The following is a 16264-nucleotide window of genomic DNA, read 5'->3' as shown; positions in this document are numbered from 1 at the left end:
CTGGAGTCCAAGAGCTCGCCCTTGTTCAGATCAACTGTTTCTGTGGGTTAGACCAGCCCAGTTTTGGCCCGTTTGCTCATCAGTTCTCCCTTTCTGTCACTGGATTCCAGGAGTTCAGATCAGTGTTTAGCTGTGGGTGTCTGCCTCCACAAATATGGAGTTTATTTTCCATGTGTGTTTTCTTCACTATGAAATGGTTTGGTGTCCTTTCCCAGGAATGCATATTCCACATTAAGAAAGGACAAAATCACAAACGCTTAAGGTCCCCACAGAAGTACCACTGTCAGGAACTGAAACCACTCCAACATGTGGATTAACTGCAATAACCAGTAAGCTTCTTTGGAAACTCAAGATGGATAGTATATTCATGATGGAAATGTACTAAGTATATATTCTATTTTAATACACAACTTTCATCTACATGAAATGAGAGGAAAGAAAGGGTAAAAGCATTAGAATGTACTTAATATCCATTCATCTCAATGCTCCTAAGGTCCTTTACCTGATTTTTGATTTTGTATTTCTCTAGGAAATACAACTCCTCATCTCTAAAATAAGGGAATTGTCATGGGGTGTAATAGTACATGATTTTAAAACCAGCCCTTGGGGGGCAGCGACAGGCATATCTCTGTCAGCTCAAGGCCAGCCAGAGCTATGTAGTGGAACCCTGTTTTTAAACACCACCCCCAAAAAGGGAGTAATTGTAAGAATGCTATCTTTGGATTTACATATCTTATAAATAAGGAGGAGTCTAGAGTCAAAATGCAGCTCCCATACAGAGCTACCCTTTCTAGATGTGTGCAAGTTGATGAGTTTATAAGTAATGAAGTGTGTGTGTGTGTTTATGTATGTGATATATATATATATATATATATATATATATATGTCATCAATATAAACACAAGCAGCCTGCTGGGATCTGTTGTTCACAGGTAAACAAACATAAGAACACTCATTTATAGGAGGCTGACATATCTTTAATGTATCCCAATCTCTCTCCTCAACTCCACATACACTCCTTTGGGTATCCATGTAACCCTTGCTATTACTCATTGAACATGTTTATTTCTGAGTATCTGTCAATCTGAATTAATTGGTCATTATAACAGTTTCTGTGCAATTTTTAGCAAGACTCCAGATCTTCCAAAATAGGAAAACTTTGAAAAGATTGAATTATGTTTGGCATCTTTGCACAAGGACATGCACTTGAAGTTTTGTGTTTGAGAAACGCTTTAGAGTCTCTTCCTAGAGTGACTTCATCCGTGTGCCTCTCAGGAAATACACAGTGGTTTTGCTGTTGAGATCTTACTTTGCTTTGGGCTGGTCCCTGGAGATACTATTGCCTTGAGGAGCTAGCTGGTAACCAAAAACAGCTTGCAGCAGGACCAGAGACAAACCAGATTTTAGAACACTCCAACTTGTGCCAGGTTCTGCCTTCCTGTGACATGCCCACGCGGATGCTGTCAGGAGGGTCTTGCTTGGCGTTCTCTACAGTCTGGTCAGAGAAAGGGAAGTTTTAACAGAGAAGTTTGTTTCAGTCTATGGTCTGAAAAGGCTGATGTCAGATTCTTCATTTTAGGTGTGCTTATTACTTTCCTCAGAACTGACTTAACTTAAAAAAAAAAGATTATGACAGAAACATCAGATACCAAGGTAGCCTGTTGAATTCAGGTGAAGCAAAGAACATTCAAAAGACATCACTGGTTTGTAATCTGAAAATGGGACAGAAATTATCTCGACCACACCAACTAAGCTCAGTAAGTACAGGGTATTGAAACTTAGATGTGTTTATTTTCCATCTCCCAAGAGTTTATGTCATATGAATCTCATTTATTATATCTTTATGATGTCACTGAAGGATTTTCCATGCATATTTGTTTTGTTTGATTGTCTTAGATAAAATTTGATTTTGTAACTTAAAGCCTAATCTTTTTGAAGACCAAAATTATGACATGTTGTCGTATTCTATGCTATTTCTAGGATGTTTTATTCATATAAAGAGGGTATAAAACTGTATTTGTCCTATTACAAACTAAAACAGCAGTCCCCAAGCCTGGAGTAGTCCTCAGAACTTCTGAAACCCTAAAAAGAATAGTGATTTAGGGAATAAAAATTTCAGGCATGATTCTTTATTGATTATAGTAGTTATGCAAATGTAATTATGATTCTCTATACAGAAAACATATTTAAACATAGCACACTGCAGTGATCTTGTTCAGAAGCTACTCTGGAGAATACATCTACTGTAAGGAAGAATTTGCTGTATTTTAATAATTGTCAGGCGACCATTATGATTGTATTACTGCACGGGTGTAATCGTCTTGAATTGGATATGTCTCTTTCTTTGTGCAGATTTAATTAGCAAAGTAATGGCAAACCTTAGTAAATATGCTAATTGTACACAACAGCAATTTTCTCTGCAGAGGCATAAAATTCTGGGCAGGGTTCTTTGCATTTCCAAAGGAAGATGATTGTACAGGGATTGCATAGGAAAGAACACAGGCCAGCTAGCATTGGCTGAGAGAGTCATTAAATTCAGGATAGGGTGCCTCCCTCCAGAAAATACATTTCAAGCAAGTTTTTTTTGTGTGTGTGTTGAGGCTTGATGCCAATGTATTTCTAGTCCTCAGCAAAGGAAATGGAGAGTTCTGGATTTAATGGTCATTGAGGAAGATCCTGGAAACTGTCATCAATCTTTTTATCTTTAGTGAAACCTTCTAAACTCAGTGGCCACAGATGGTGGCACGAGGGATCCTTAGGAACTGTGGTCACTTTATGTCAAGTTACCAATAATACATTTCAGACTATTGTCCATCATGCTGTTCACATATGTCTAAAACTTGTTAAAAAACACTATGGGAGACCTGCCAAATTCTCAGTTGTTCATTAAACATTTGGGGGGAAACAATAGCTGATAGGTGTAGGACATTGATTGAGACCATCGTGGACTTTGTGACTCACAGCTATTTGTTTACTTATAGGGATATTTTATGCTATTAATATTTCATAAAGAAATGTGTGAGCTCTCTTGAAAAACCCCATAACGAAAGCTGGCAAGACCAACAGCAAACACCCATGCTCACCCTGTAATGATATTACAGCTCTTGTTGCATGGAGTAATCTTGTTGCTTCAGGACCAGAAAGAAGAGTCCCCCAAAAAGAATCAGGTCATCTCATTCCTCCCTGAAAGGATTTCCGGGGTCAGCATGTTTCTTCTGCTCTTGATTTCCATGCTTTCTGCATGCCTTTGAAAGTATTAATCATGACCCTCTCCACACCTAAAGAAAGCTAATCACCCTCAGGAACATGGAGAAGAAACAGAATCAGGCCATTTAATCCACACAGGCTCTCTCCATCACCTAAGTTACATTCTTCCCACCGTATTTATCATGGGGCCAAGGACTCTTGTTCAATGTCTGTGTTATCCTGAGTATGCCTCCCTTAGAAAACCTGTGCTTTAGTCTGATGTGGCGGTGCACGCCTTTAATCCAAGCACTGTTGAGGCAGAGGCAGCGGAGTTTTGTGAGCATGAGGCCAGCCTGATTTCCATGTGAGTTTCAGACCAGATAGGGTGACATAATAAGACCCTGTACAAAACGAAGAGGAAAGAGAACACTGGTCATTGTGCTTGCTTGGTGCTACTTAAAACATTGAATTTCCCTTTGAAGGGCTTCTATGGACCTGGAGACATATAATCGATGAAACGAGCTTCTCACTCTGTGAAAATCTTGCCTAATCTATTGATAAGAGTTATAGAGGTTTACAGAGTATAAGGGCCTTCATCGTCTCTTTGCTAGAGTTCTTGCAGCTCTCTAAACTTCTCAGCAAAGCCAGATTGGGACTGACAAAATGACTAACCCGGTTAAAGCACTTTCTTCCATGCCTGTTGGCATGGGCTCAGTCTCTGAGACATACATGATAAGAGACAGCCAACTCCCACAAGTTGTCCTGTGACTTCCATGTGTATGCTGTGGCAAACAGACAATAGGTAAAATAAATGCTGTAAAATTTTAAGCTAGAGCTACTTGACAACAACAACAAAAAGAGAGTATTGGTACATTACTACAGCAAAATATCTGGAGATGAAGACTTCCCAAAGACTTTATTTAGCCTGTGGTTCTGGGAGTGTAATGGTGCTGGCATTGATTCAACTCTGGTGCGGGACTTCTTGGTTGAGTCATATGACAGGGCTATTACAACAGAAACACCTATAAAAAGGAGTGGTCACAATATGAGGTGGGAAACCAGGGGCCAGTATTGCTGTTTGTAATAAGTCACTCTTCCAGGTGCACATAAGAACTAAATCAATTCCTTCCCAAATGAGTGCCCTCTACCTTTGCACAAGGTTCTGCCTCGTGCAGCTCCCACCACCACTTCCACTAGAGAGCACTTTTCCATCACATGAACTACCGAAGGAAAAGGCCATATCCAAACCAGAGCATTGCGTTTCCTCATAATGTTGCTGTCAGCGAGAGTTATAGTTCCAAAACACAAAAAACAAAAACAAGCTTCTGAAATAAACCCACATAGTTCAAAAATTTATAACCCTGTGCTTACTAGGTGTTTACAATGCTTTAAAGGTAAGAATAATGAATAGTTTTAATTTCCTTTAGGTTCACAAAGTTAGACTCTTTTCATTAGAAAAGGAGATTAGTTTACACTTTGTCTTAATATACTGAAAATATTTGAGGCTCACCTAAAGATGCTTTTGCTCCCTTCATTAGGGTGTCCTTCATGACTTCATTTGAGTTTCAGCCTTTTGGATGTGCAAGAAAATATGCTTGTGTTTTCTGTATTCTTTCACATCCGTCTATTACAAGTTTAGAGTAAATCACTGCTCTTTCTCCTTTAATAATGCAGAAACTTAAGTGTGTAAGGGACGTTCAAGGTCAGTCGTCCTGCTACCTGTCTACTCCAGAGTTTCCCAAGAGGGAAGATGAGAAGGTTCAGTAGGTAAAAGCCTGCTGCCAACCCTGACAACTCAGTGTGATCCTCATGACCCACCCTATAGAAGGAGGGATAAAGCAACGGAAGCAAATTGTCCTTTTACACACACACACACACACACACACACACACACTTTTTAAATGCAAAATGAAAAGAAAGAAAGGAAAGAAGAAGGAAGGAAGAAAGAAAGACAGAGAAAGAAAGGGAGGAAGGAAGGAAGAAAGAAGAAAAATAAGAAAGGAGGATAGGAAGACGTTAATTCTCTTTGACATTCTTCTTTGGTATTTACCTGCCCTCTCTACTCCAGTAGCTTTATGAACATCTTAATCTGTATTTAAAGTGTGCTGGATATAAAAAGTTTTAGCTCTTCTTACAAGTTTAACAAACATTTGTTAAGTGTCTCTTACCTTTATTGGGTATGGTCTAATGTCAGGAAAGAAAGGACAAAGTGAGGTTTATCCTTGTAGAGAGCTTCTAATGAAGAACACATTTTACTATATGAATAATGACTAAGCAGATCAGTATTCTTTTAACAACACAAACACTGCATGAGCAGAAAGTCTGAAATCACATACTCAAAGTATTCATTACAGAGAAAGATGTTTCCTTTGTTTCTGAAAAGGTGGGCTGATCAGCGGGCAGGTGTGTTGAGCTTAAATCAGTCCAGGAGAGAGCAGAGATTCCATAGGACAATTGAAAGAACTGGCATGCGGTGGGCATGGAGGATGTGCAACTGAAGTGTGTGAGGACAGTAGGCAGAGGATGGAGAGCCTGATGAGCGGGTTGGGCTTGTTCCGCAAGCATCAGCCATTTATAAGTTGTGGACTGAAATTAGAGTTAGGCTTAGGCAGAATGACTTCATCTTTTGGTTGCAGAATAGTCTAAGAAGGCAGACACAGGAAGTGGAGCAACAGCCAGTGTGTATTTACAGCCATTCAAGAAGGAGGCAATAGAAATTAGAAGGAGGGGAAGGCCAGTGAGAGGAAAGTGAGAGCAAAGGAAGCGTTGACAAAAATCTGCATTTGGTTCCTGCCAGTAGAAGAGGAGGATGGATGCAGTAAGGACGCATGACCGAGTGTGGATTGAGCTAAGGAGACACTAACCAAGGATTGATCCATCTTGTGTAAATGCAGTCCTAGTCACTGATGAGGCTGGAGACAATTAAGTTATAATTCCCATGTCTGTATATATATATATTTCTTACGTAATTCAGCAATACATATAGTAGGAATATTTCCAAGAAGTTCTGCACCGTAGAAAAACTGGGTTCCAATAAAGCTAACAGATCAAAGAAGAAGTTCTTGCTCTAGGTGGACAGAAAATTGTTTCCAGATTGAGAAGTAGCAGAAAATTATCTTGGGTGGAGGCTTCAAGTTGAACAAAAGCCTGTTGTTGTTCTAGACATGCAAAACATATATGTGAGCCCCTGGAGATACTGGAAATCAATGTCAAATGTCTTGCTCATTCATTATCCATCTTATTTTTTTGAGAAAGGATCTCTCACTAAGCCTGGAACTCATCAATTCAGCTAGAATGGCCAGCTAATTAGCTCAAGAGATTGTCCTGCCATCATGTTTCCAGCCATGGGGTTACAGGAATATGTCACTGAACCCAGCTTTTTATATGGGTGCCAAAGATCTAAACTCAGGTCCTTGTGTTTGAACAACAGGCTCTCCACCAACTGAGCCACCTCACCAGGACCCACAAACTATTCTTTGAGAACCATAGAGTCTCACACTAAGAGCAGGGAAATAAATAATTTAAGGCAAGTGTTCTGAGAGTATTAAACATGATTGCATTTGAAATTTTAAATGATTGGAAACTCTGGAAATGTATACATCTGTGGTAGTTTTCTCTGTTTCGTAGCACTAGTATGAAGCAATTCTCTCTAGGGTTGAAGTAGGTGTGTATGGTGGTGAATGAACACCTGTAATCCCAGCACTAAGGAACATGTCGTGGATGGAGTATCCAGACCTGCTTGCGCTGCATAGACAGAAGAAAAGGAGGTAGAGAAAAAAGAAAAGGGAAAAGGTAAAGGGAAGAAAGAGTGAAAGAGGCAGGAAGGTAAATATTGATGTAGAATTCAGTGGTGTGAAGTCTAAGGACTGTGGACCCCAGTAAGGAGACAAATGTGCAGACATGCAGTGATGCTGATGGCTTGTGGGAAAGTGGCGAGCTGGCAGAAAGAAAATGATTGAAAGCCACCTGAGAGGATGCACGTGCTAGTCTCTCATGTATTAGGAAGGCTGACGTCACTTTCTGAAAGCACAAATCTACGACAATCTCTGCGTTCAGGAGTGCCTTGTCCTTGTTCTGCATAGTGTCCCATCAGGTACATTTCCAGCTCCTCTCCACCACTCTCCCACTCTCTTTGGCAGAGGACAGCCATATTCTGGAGATCCTTTGACCTGGCCCTTGGTAACTCTTTAATTTATTTCTGGCATGCTTTGGGTTAGTGCCCATCTGTAGGACAGCAGATTGCCCAACCAGTTCCAAACGGTGGTGTCTTCGTAATTTCACATCCAGTCATCTCATCAAGCCGTAATCTATGGAATTTGGAAAAGTTTTCATGGTTTTAGTGATGAGACGAGCAATAGCCTTTAGCTCCCCCTCTCCTCTATTGAGGAGATTAAGTTACTGTACTTTGTACTCAAACTAAATGTATATAATAGCAAATGCAGATGCACAATGAGCCACTGCATTTGAGAGACAGGGATGATAGAAATTCAGTATTTAGCATCCTCTGACTAGACTGAATACTCTTTTGTAACCACAGATAGTATGTGGTGCCCCCACCTCTCTTCAGATTATTGGTTTGAGAGGCAAAGGAGGGAAGAGAACGAGGGGAAGGAAGAAAACGCTTCGAAGAAGTCTATGGGTGTCCAGAGAGAGAAACCCAAATTCACAAAGTGAGACTTAATATTAGAGCCCCCACTTCATTGGCCATGAAGTCTGGAGCTTCAGGAACCCCAGTAGCTCCAAGAAAAACATGGAAGCTTCCAGCAGTGTGAACCAGTTGGGAGTACCACACAGAACCATACGGCACACTGTCTAGATAACTAACTCTTACATGTATGTGGTTCCATGTCCAGAGCATTTAGTAAATTCATCGTAGAATCTCAAAAGCTGAAGGAGCTTGAGAATGATGGCAACCAGTTCATCCTAAATGAAAGAATCCTCATGTTAATTTCCAATGCATCTATCTGAGCTTGTCGGTGTCTTGCTTGAAGGGTTGATGCTGGCCATGTTCCTTAAAATAAACTATGATATAGGTGAATGACCCCTGCCTGTCTCCATCTCACATGTCTTTTCCCTGAAACTCACCACAAGGATCAACTTTTTACACTAGCAATACTCTGTGGCTATGCTACATACCTATTCAGACCCTGTGGCTTTGTCCTCAGACCTTAAAACAATGACAAATGTTGCATTTATGTTTTATATTTTTATCTCTCCAAGTAGAATTTATTGTCAAGAACTATTTCTAAATGGAAATGGTTGTCTTTTGAATGAGACAGAAGCAGATTGTTATATCTTCCAGACTCTGTCCGTGATACCTTGAAAGATTGTGATCTGTTTTATATCCAAAATATGTTATAAAACTGGACTGCCTATATTACTTGTGGCTCTCATGGAATAGTGAGAATATCTGTTTGAGAATGAGACAGAAACATCACTGTGGTGTAGCTTGGGAATTTGAAAACATGAATGTAAAAAATAATAAATAACTTTGAAAGTCACAAGAGACTTCAGGGAACTTCAGTTAAACAAGAAACAAAAAGGTCCATCAGTTTTCTAGAAGGGTTCCTGAACCCATTTGTATTGAATATTCTGCAAACTGTTTTGAGTTTCTACTTTGCAGCTCCAAGAGACTTTCCAACAGATTTTATCAACTTGCAAATAAGAAGGAATAGATATAACAGGAATTGAGAATAAATATTACATTGACAAGATTAGACACACTCATTTCCTCAGACTGGCAAAATGTAATAGACATCCCAAATTTAAGAACTAAAACAGCTTTTGAAGTAGCAAAAATTCATGTTTAGCATTATGAATAGAGATACTTAACAGGAATAAGCAAATGTACAAATTGCCTTTTGTAATTATGTTCCAAAGTTGAAAGCAACTAGCTGTATAATCTTAACAAGCTGTCTCTTTTCCTCAAGCCTCTGATCTTTCATGCATAAATTAAAAGGAATTGGACCAGAATTAGAGTCTTGAAATGTGGGACTGCGTGATGATTTTTGCCAGTAGCCCATTATTGCCTGCATAGATTGGGAAGTAGAAGGCACATGCTGAGACATCCAGGTTCATGCATCTTAGGACAAAGAATTGGATCAGGCACATATGCATAGTTCTTGAAACGGAGAAAGCTTGTTTAGGAAGAGAAAGGGTCACTTCTGCAAATAGAAGTGCACTGGAGGGCTGGGATAGGACTCTGTAGATACATACATGGTTCCTGGGTACACTCTAGGTCACATACATGGCTCCTGAGTACTCTCTAGGTCACATACATGGTTCATGGGTACTCTATAGGTCACACACATGGTTCATGGGAACTCTGTAGATCACATACATGGTATGCAGATCACGTGCATGGTTCATGGGGACTCTGCAGATTGTATACATAGTTCATGGGGCTTATCTCCTGCATAAAATGCTTGTTTGATCAAGCATTGGAGGAAAAGGATATCCAGGCTTTTGTTACGTTAATCTATTTTTATTGAAAACAATTTTTTCATATAATATATTTTGATCATGGTTCCCCTCCCCCATGTCCTCTCCACTTCCTCACTCATCTAACTCCAGCCCCACCTCAAGCTAACAGACAATGATGATCTCGATGACTCTTGTGCCTCCTCTCTGACCCCTCCTGTAACAGTAACACGTGTTAGATGGAGGGTATGAGAACCCTCTCTCCATTCTACTTACTCAGATTTCTCTTCAGCACTCTAAGGGTTGTGATTATCACATAGGATTTGACTACAAGTGGAAAAGCTAGTTTCTTTCTAGTCTACCAAGTCTCTCTGGCTCCCTTGCTGTACCTCTAACTGTAAACAAGTTCATACTTAAAATGTAACATGCTGTAGCTGCTGATGTGGTAAAGGACATCAGGCCTTTCCAGGTCTGCCCAGAGGCCCATTTGCTTTCCAGATTGGTTTGTGCCATTGCTGTCTTTAATATATTCTGCCCTTGTACTTTATTGTGGCTTATTATTCATCCTTATTCAGCTCCAAGTCTTTGAGTTCTGTGAGCACAGTGTTACATTAACTCGTCTTTCTCATCTTCAGCCATACAAGCAACCATGAGCTGAGACTGACGGCTGCACTGACCTCTCTCTATTACTTGTTTTCTGGGAAGGCAGACAAACAGGGCAAAGGTATTGGAAGCTGGTCACAGAGCTGGTGTATACAGGATGAGCTTTGTTAGTGATCCATATGAAATTTTTTGCATTAATAAACAAGTATTTCCATCGCCCCTTCCCACTCTCAAAAGGGCTTCTTTCCATTTCTTCTGCCTTGTCACAAAAATTCAGAACTGGAATCTGACATTGGGAAATGAACTTCTCTGGCTTCCTAATCCTCTTGCCATTGAAGAAAGGTAGACTTTATTAAAGCCCATCTGAGACATCTAGCCCAGAGTTACAGAGTATTTCACAACACACTGACAGTCTCTGGCTGAACCAGGACTCTCATGCCTAGAGTCACTTCTGTGTCCACATTGCTCAGAAAAATGAGGTGTCAGAGAAGTGGTTTTTGAGAACTGAGTAAATACATATTTTTGCATCTTCCCAAAGACTCTATGAAATTGATAAAGGAGGTATAGATTGATTTGTATTTTGATGTAGCATTCTACAATGAGTACTTGATAAGGCTTGAGCAACACAGAGTGATCCTCCCCTGCTGTCCTGAATCAGAAATCCAGCAAGACTTAGTCAAGGGCTTAGATCTCCAAAGACTGTCATCCATGTGTCCTTCTTTCTGGAGCTCAGGGATCCCTTCAAACATGCATGGCTATTGGCAAAAACCCAACTTTCCATAGTTCAGCACATGATTCCCTCCATCAGCAATTTGTATCTTGGCCACTTGCTTTGTCAAGGCTCCAAGAAGATTCCCACTGTAGTCCCCTAAAACTGTCCTTAGAGTGTGATATAAAAAAGGAAGTGACAAGTGGGCTTTCAACAATGACCATAGTTGGTCAGAGATCCTACCCACAATTAAAAGGGAGGATTCTGAAACACTTAGGTTAAGAGTCATCAACTGGCAACCACCCAAAGGCCAAAGAGCAAGAGTATGTGTAGTATTTTTTAAAAATATTGTGTTGAGGCTGGAGAGATGGTTCAGTCTTTTAGAGCACTGGTTTCTCTTCCAGAGGACCTAGGTTTAGTTCCCAGCACCAACATGACAGCTCACTACTATCTGTAATTCCAGTTCTAGGAAACCCAACACTCATGGCAAAACACAAATGCACATACAAATAAATAAGTAAATAAAATAAGCTTTTTAAAAAAGTGTTAAAGCATGCATATGGTCCATATACAAGCTTGCAAAGCAAATACACATACATATAAACAAAAAATAAATAAGTCTTTAAAAATACATTGATGTCCAAATAGTACTTGGTACATATAAGCCAATCTCATTTGTAACTATTAAATAATTAATTTTTGCACCAATCTAATCAATAACACCTGCTATTAGCATTCTTACATCATGGATGATTAAACTGAGGCAGATTTTAAGTGACTTTTTCAAAGGACACAACTAGTCATCAGCACAAGAAGGATATATACAGATAACAGACATCAGAGTCTTTGTACACATTAACTATCCCTGTTATAATAGCTTGCTCTTTTACAGTATCCCTTAAGTGCTTTGAATATTTTAATTCATTTAAGCCTCTAGTGATTATAGAATTTTAGTATGCATCCAGTTCATTACTTTAATTTTCAGACATACCAAAAGAGCTCATAAAATTTACACTCGAATATGATTATCTTCCATGGAAGTAGTCATAACTACTATTGACTGGTCATTTTGTTAAGCAATTTATAAATGTTATTTTATTTACTCCACAATTTCTCTATGAAATAGAGGCTGCCATTATGCTCTGTGGCAAAAATAATGAACTTAGAAATACTGATCACTGTGGCCATGGAACAAAGTTTCTTGGTGTGGGACTTAAACCCAAGTCCTTTTGGCTCCGAGGTTGGGCTCCTGAGCCTGAAGTAATTGTGTTCTGAGATTTTTAAAACACGGCTAGCACCACCCATCCCTTCTCAAAAGAAATGTACTAACTTACTGAGTTCATTCTACTATGGAGAGATAATCACAGTACTATGACATTTACGGAGCTACAGTCAGGTGTTGTCTGTCTTTTGCAATTGAGAAACTGCAGGATGACAGAGAAGCAAAGGCGGGAACTTGATTCTGTCGCTGACTTCTCTGCACCCCAGCCATAGTCCGTCCTGGCTTAAGAGCACCATTTACCTTCTCTGTGCTCAGATTTCTGAGTGATAACCATCCATTTCTTGCAGCTCAGGAACTGTAAATGCACACACCACCTGGGTGGTTTTCATCACACTAGCGTCTCTAATGGAGAGAAAGGTCTCCGGTTCTATGGAATGCCATCTAGAGTTATTTGCTTCTTACTTATGTGCTATTCAGAGAGATCTCATACAGAATGGCGTTGTATGTACCCACCTCTCGTGGACTGCCAGTCTTGCCCTCCGAGCACCTGTGGCCAATTGCATTAAGAATTCCGTGTTGGTGAAGACTGACTTGGTTAAAGGTGTGGGGTAAGTAGCAGATGGGTGTGCTGATTGAATTACCAAATGAATATTGCTTCACATTAACCCAAATGCTCTCCTGGCATCCACCTTCGTTGATAAAATATTTGAATCATCTCTGCCTTACACAGATGTATAATAGAATTGGGGTTCATGTTTCATTCTTTCCTAGCTGCATAATAATCCTGTATGCCATTGGAGGAGGGAAGCGCAATGTAGATTTAAATGAGCTGTCACATTGATTTTTGTGTTTGTCCTGACTTAGCCTTGGCTGGCTTACAGCTAACCATTTAGAGTGGGAATCTTTTGTGTGCACTAGTCGTTCAGATACAACCAGAAGCAGTTGATCGTGCGGGAGAGACTCTCAGCCCTGGTGCAGGAAAACTGTGGATTAGCAGGCAGATGAAAAGAATTTGCCGTTGAAAGCACAATGTGGGCATTCAGAATGCTTCCACCTTTACCTTATCATTTGAAATCCAAAAGTCTTCCTCAGCATTCTCTTTCATTACATTTAATTGTAGAATTCAATCTCTGTTAAGACATCCAGATAAAGGTGTGAATAGTGCTTCAAACTAAAGTCTGCTATTTGTAGTTTACTCTAAATCAACTCCAGACAAGATTTTAGAATAGGAAGATGATGTGTCTACAGGGGTGTGTGTGTGTGTGTGTGTGTGTGTGTTTACCTTAGTAGGTAGGGGTGCAGGGGGAAAAAGTGTGTTAGAAAAGCATGTGTATAGAACTAGGAGAAAATGCTGAGGGTCACTGGAAATTGATGATGTCATATTTTACAATGCTGCTTCACTTCCTGATTATTTATCTAATAAATTAGCACAGCAAAAAAATGAAAATACATGGAAAGGACTGTATAGCTTACCTATACTTATTCAATAATTTTTAACAGAGCGGTGTTAGGGAGAACACAAGTCTATAGAACTTGGTCCTTCTTGAGTCATGGTAGTTCACTTACACCTCAGTAACAAAATTGTTTGAAGACATGGATCCCTGAGAGAGGCATAAATTAAGTTCTGCATGGGTGCAGAGAGGAGGGATGTGCATGTGTGATGGGGCCAGATGATAGGCTCATTAGGAAAGGATTCGTTTTGACTATATCAAGTTTAAGTTTACAGTCTGTATTCTACATTTGTAGGGCAAGTTATGGCAAGTAGTCCTTAATCCTTCCTTGGAGTACTTTGCTTTTAGATTAGATGTAGTTCTGCTAAAAGCATGTGACTAACCAACAAGTCACTTCTCCCTTGTTCCAGGAATTAGCATGAAATCCGATGAGGGATTTCCTTTTGTATATATGTTTCTCTTATTGGTTGGTGAATAAAACACTGTGAGCCAATAATGCGGACAGATAGGTGGGACTAGGAGACAAGGAGAATTCTGTCTAAAGTAGGCAGAGTGGGCCCACCACACATTCGCCATGTAGGCTGCCAAAGGAGTAACAGGTCTGGACCCTTCTCCAGTAAGCCAAGACCACATCGAAACACTTAGTTTAGTAGTTATAGGTTAATAATTAAAACAGAACGCGCCAATAAGAAGCCCAAACTATGGGCCATCAGTTTTATAAATAATATAGCATCCGTGTGCTTATTTAGGTCTGAAGTGGTTGTGGGACCAGCCTGGTAGGGCAGAAACTTTCATGAACAGAAATCTTTCCCTTGGATGTGGTCAGAAACATCACACTTCACTTCTCTTTCCAGAAGCACACAGAGTATGCAGAACCTACATTTTAACAAGGTTAACTGCAGCACGTTGACCTTTAAGAAGTGTTTGTCTAAAATTCCTGTGTAGGATTCATACATACCCTGACCTTGAACACAGTGGGAATAGCTCACTTAGATGAGCAGTAAGTGATAGAGGCAGGAGACTGGTTACTATGAGAAGGGAAAGAAGAGAGTGCACACATAGCATGCTGGGTAGAAATGGCCGGAATAGATGAAGGGGTGATTCCCAGGGAGCAAAACGTCAGTAAGGCCTCTTGATAAGTAGGCAGCTTAGTAGTTAACTAGACAGTCAACCCATGGGATTTAGAATCATTGTGGAAACAAATATCTGGCATATGCTCAAGGGATTTTAGATTTAGGTTAGTTAAGGTGAGATGTCTCACCCACACATATGGGACACAGTTTCTTGGACTAGGGTTCTGAACTGAATATAAAGGGGGAAAGATGAGCACAAACTTTCCTCTCTGATTCGTGACGGTGATCACTATTTGACCAGCTAGCTGCCACATGCTCCTACTATGTTTTCCCTGTGATGATGGACTGTGTGTGCCCCCTTCAACTGTGAGCCATGATGGGCTGTATGTAACCCCATGAACTGTGAGCCATGATGGACTAGGTGTACCTCCTTCAGCTGTGAACCACAATAGCTCTTCCATCCTTAAGTCGCTTAACACCTTAAGTCAGGTGTTATGTCTCAGCAGTGAGAAAGGTAACTAATGTAGGCAGGAAGATAAATACACAGCCACAGCCCCTAGGGGCTCCCTGTGCAGCAGGGGTATGGAAGAATTATCACTCATGATAATGAAGCCTATGTCATCACATCTTTTAAAAGAATTAAATTACATTCTATGTCCTTTGACTAAGAAAGTAGAGAATAATGCATTTTAGGATTGTTGTCAGCCCAAATTGGTTAATCTTACCTTTTAATTACTACTTTAAAAAGTAGTCTTCAATTCACATTTGGGTGTCAAAAGAACTAAGTGTTCAAAACAATAGATTTGATTTTTCAATGCATTATGCAAGTCTTGCCATTAAGTATATGTAGGTGCATGTGTGCCAGCTAAAAGAATTACAAATGATAAAAAGCTGTGCTCATTCTTGCACAAATTAGAGCTCACAAATGGTTTTTTGGTTCAACTAAGGAAGCTGCACTTATGGAATGCCATGGGATCGCGGTTCCTTAGAACTGAGTAACCCAAAACTTTCTGTTTACAGTGATCAAGGGCATTATTCCCACCTTCTTTTATTCTCATGGTTTCCCTGAATGGTTTTCATTTGGGAACAGAAAATAAGAACTCTAGTGTTCAGTTCCTCTGTAATTTCTGCCTGATGGCTAAGCATCATGCATTCCATCTGTAGAGGTCACACCACTGCTGACCAGGGTGTTCTTTGCCAAAGTGGCACAGCAGCATTTTAGAAAATGCCTGAAGTTGTAGTAATCCTGGCCAGCCCAAGACACTTAAAAACCCACACAGGCTGTTCTCACTGTCCTTGGTGTGAGCCTCTTCCCTCTGGGACATTTCTGCAGTACAATTACCTAGCCTCTCCATTTTATCAGGCAAGCAGTAGCCTCTAGTGACCCCAATCTGCAGAAATGGATGCTAAGGACAAGCTGCAAGACAGGCCATGCACACTTTGGGAAGACTTTAAAAAATCATGTAACTTTGGGGCAAAGTAGCATTGCTGTTCTCTCTAGCTTAGGGGAAAGCTAGGGCTTTACATAAAAAGAAAGGAGTCAGGAAGCTTTCTCAACCATCAATGGTGAGTTAGGTTAAATAAAGTGAAGAAAGAGCAT

At 40.2% G+C, this 16264-nt stretch overlaps 1 protein-coding gene across 34 annotated transcripts in view; it reads left to right on the top strand.

The window, feature by feature from the left end:
• The window catches only part of Nrxn1 (neurexin 1), a 1058108-nt gene that overhangs the window by 965128 nt on the left and 76716 nt on the right, over positions 1 to 16264 (top strand). For 2 of the 34 annotated variants that reach the window (XM_040737025.1, XM_040737023.1), the window contains exon 1: positions 1704 to 1757. The exons of the other annotated variants lie outside the window; for them this stretch is intronic. In XM_040737025.1, the coding sequence (XP_040592959.1) occupies positions 1719 to 1757 (39 nt within the window). In that variant the 5' untranslated portion in view covers positions 1704 to 1718. Of the gene's footprint in view, positions 1 to 1703; positions 1758 to 16264 lie in introns of those variants that run through there. 34 annotated transcript variants of the gene reach the window in all.

This window comes from Mesocricetus auratus, unplaced genomic scaffold (genome assembly GCF_017639785.1).
Source record: "Mesocricetus auratus isolate SY011 unplaced genomic scaffold, BCM_Maur_2.0 Super-Scaffold_100676, whole genome shotgun sequence".
Taxonomy (NCBI): domain Eukaryota; kingdom Metazoa; phylum Chordata; class Mammalia; order Rodentia; family Cricetidae; genus Mesocricetus; species Mesocricetus auratus.
This window is presented reverse-complemented; position numbering and strand designations above follow the sequence as displayed.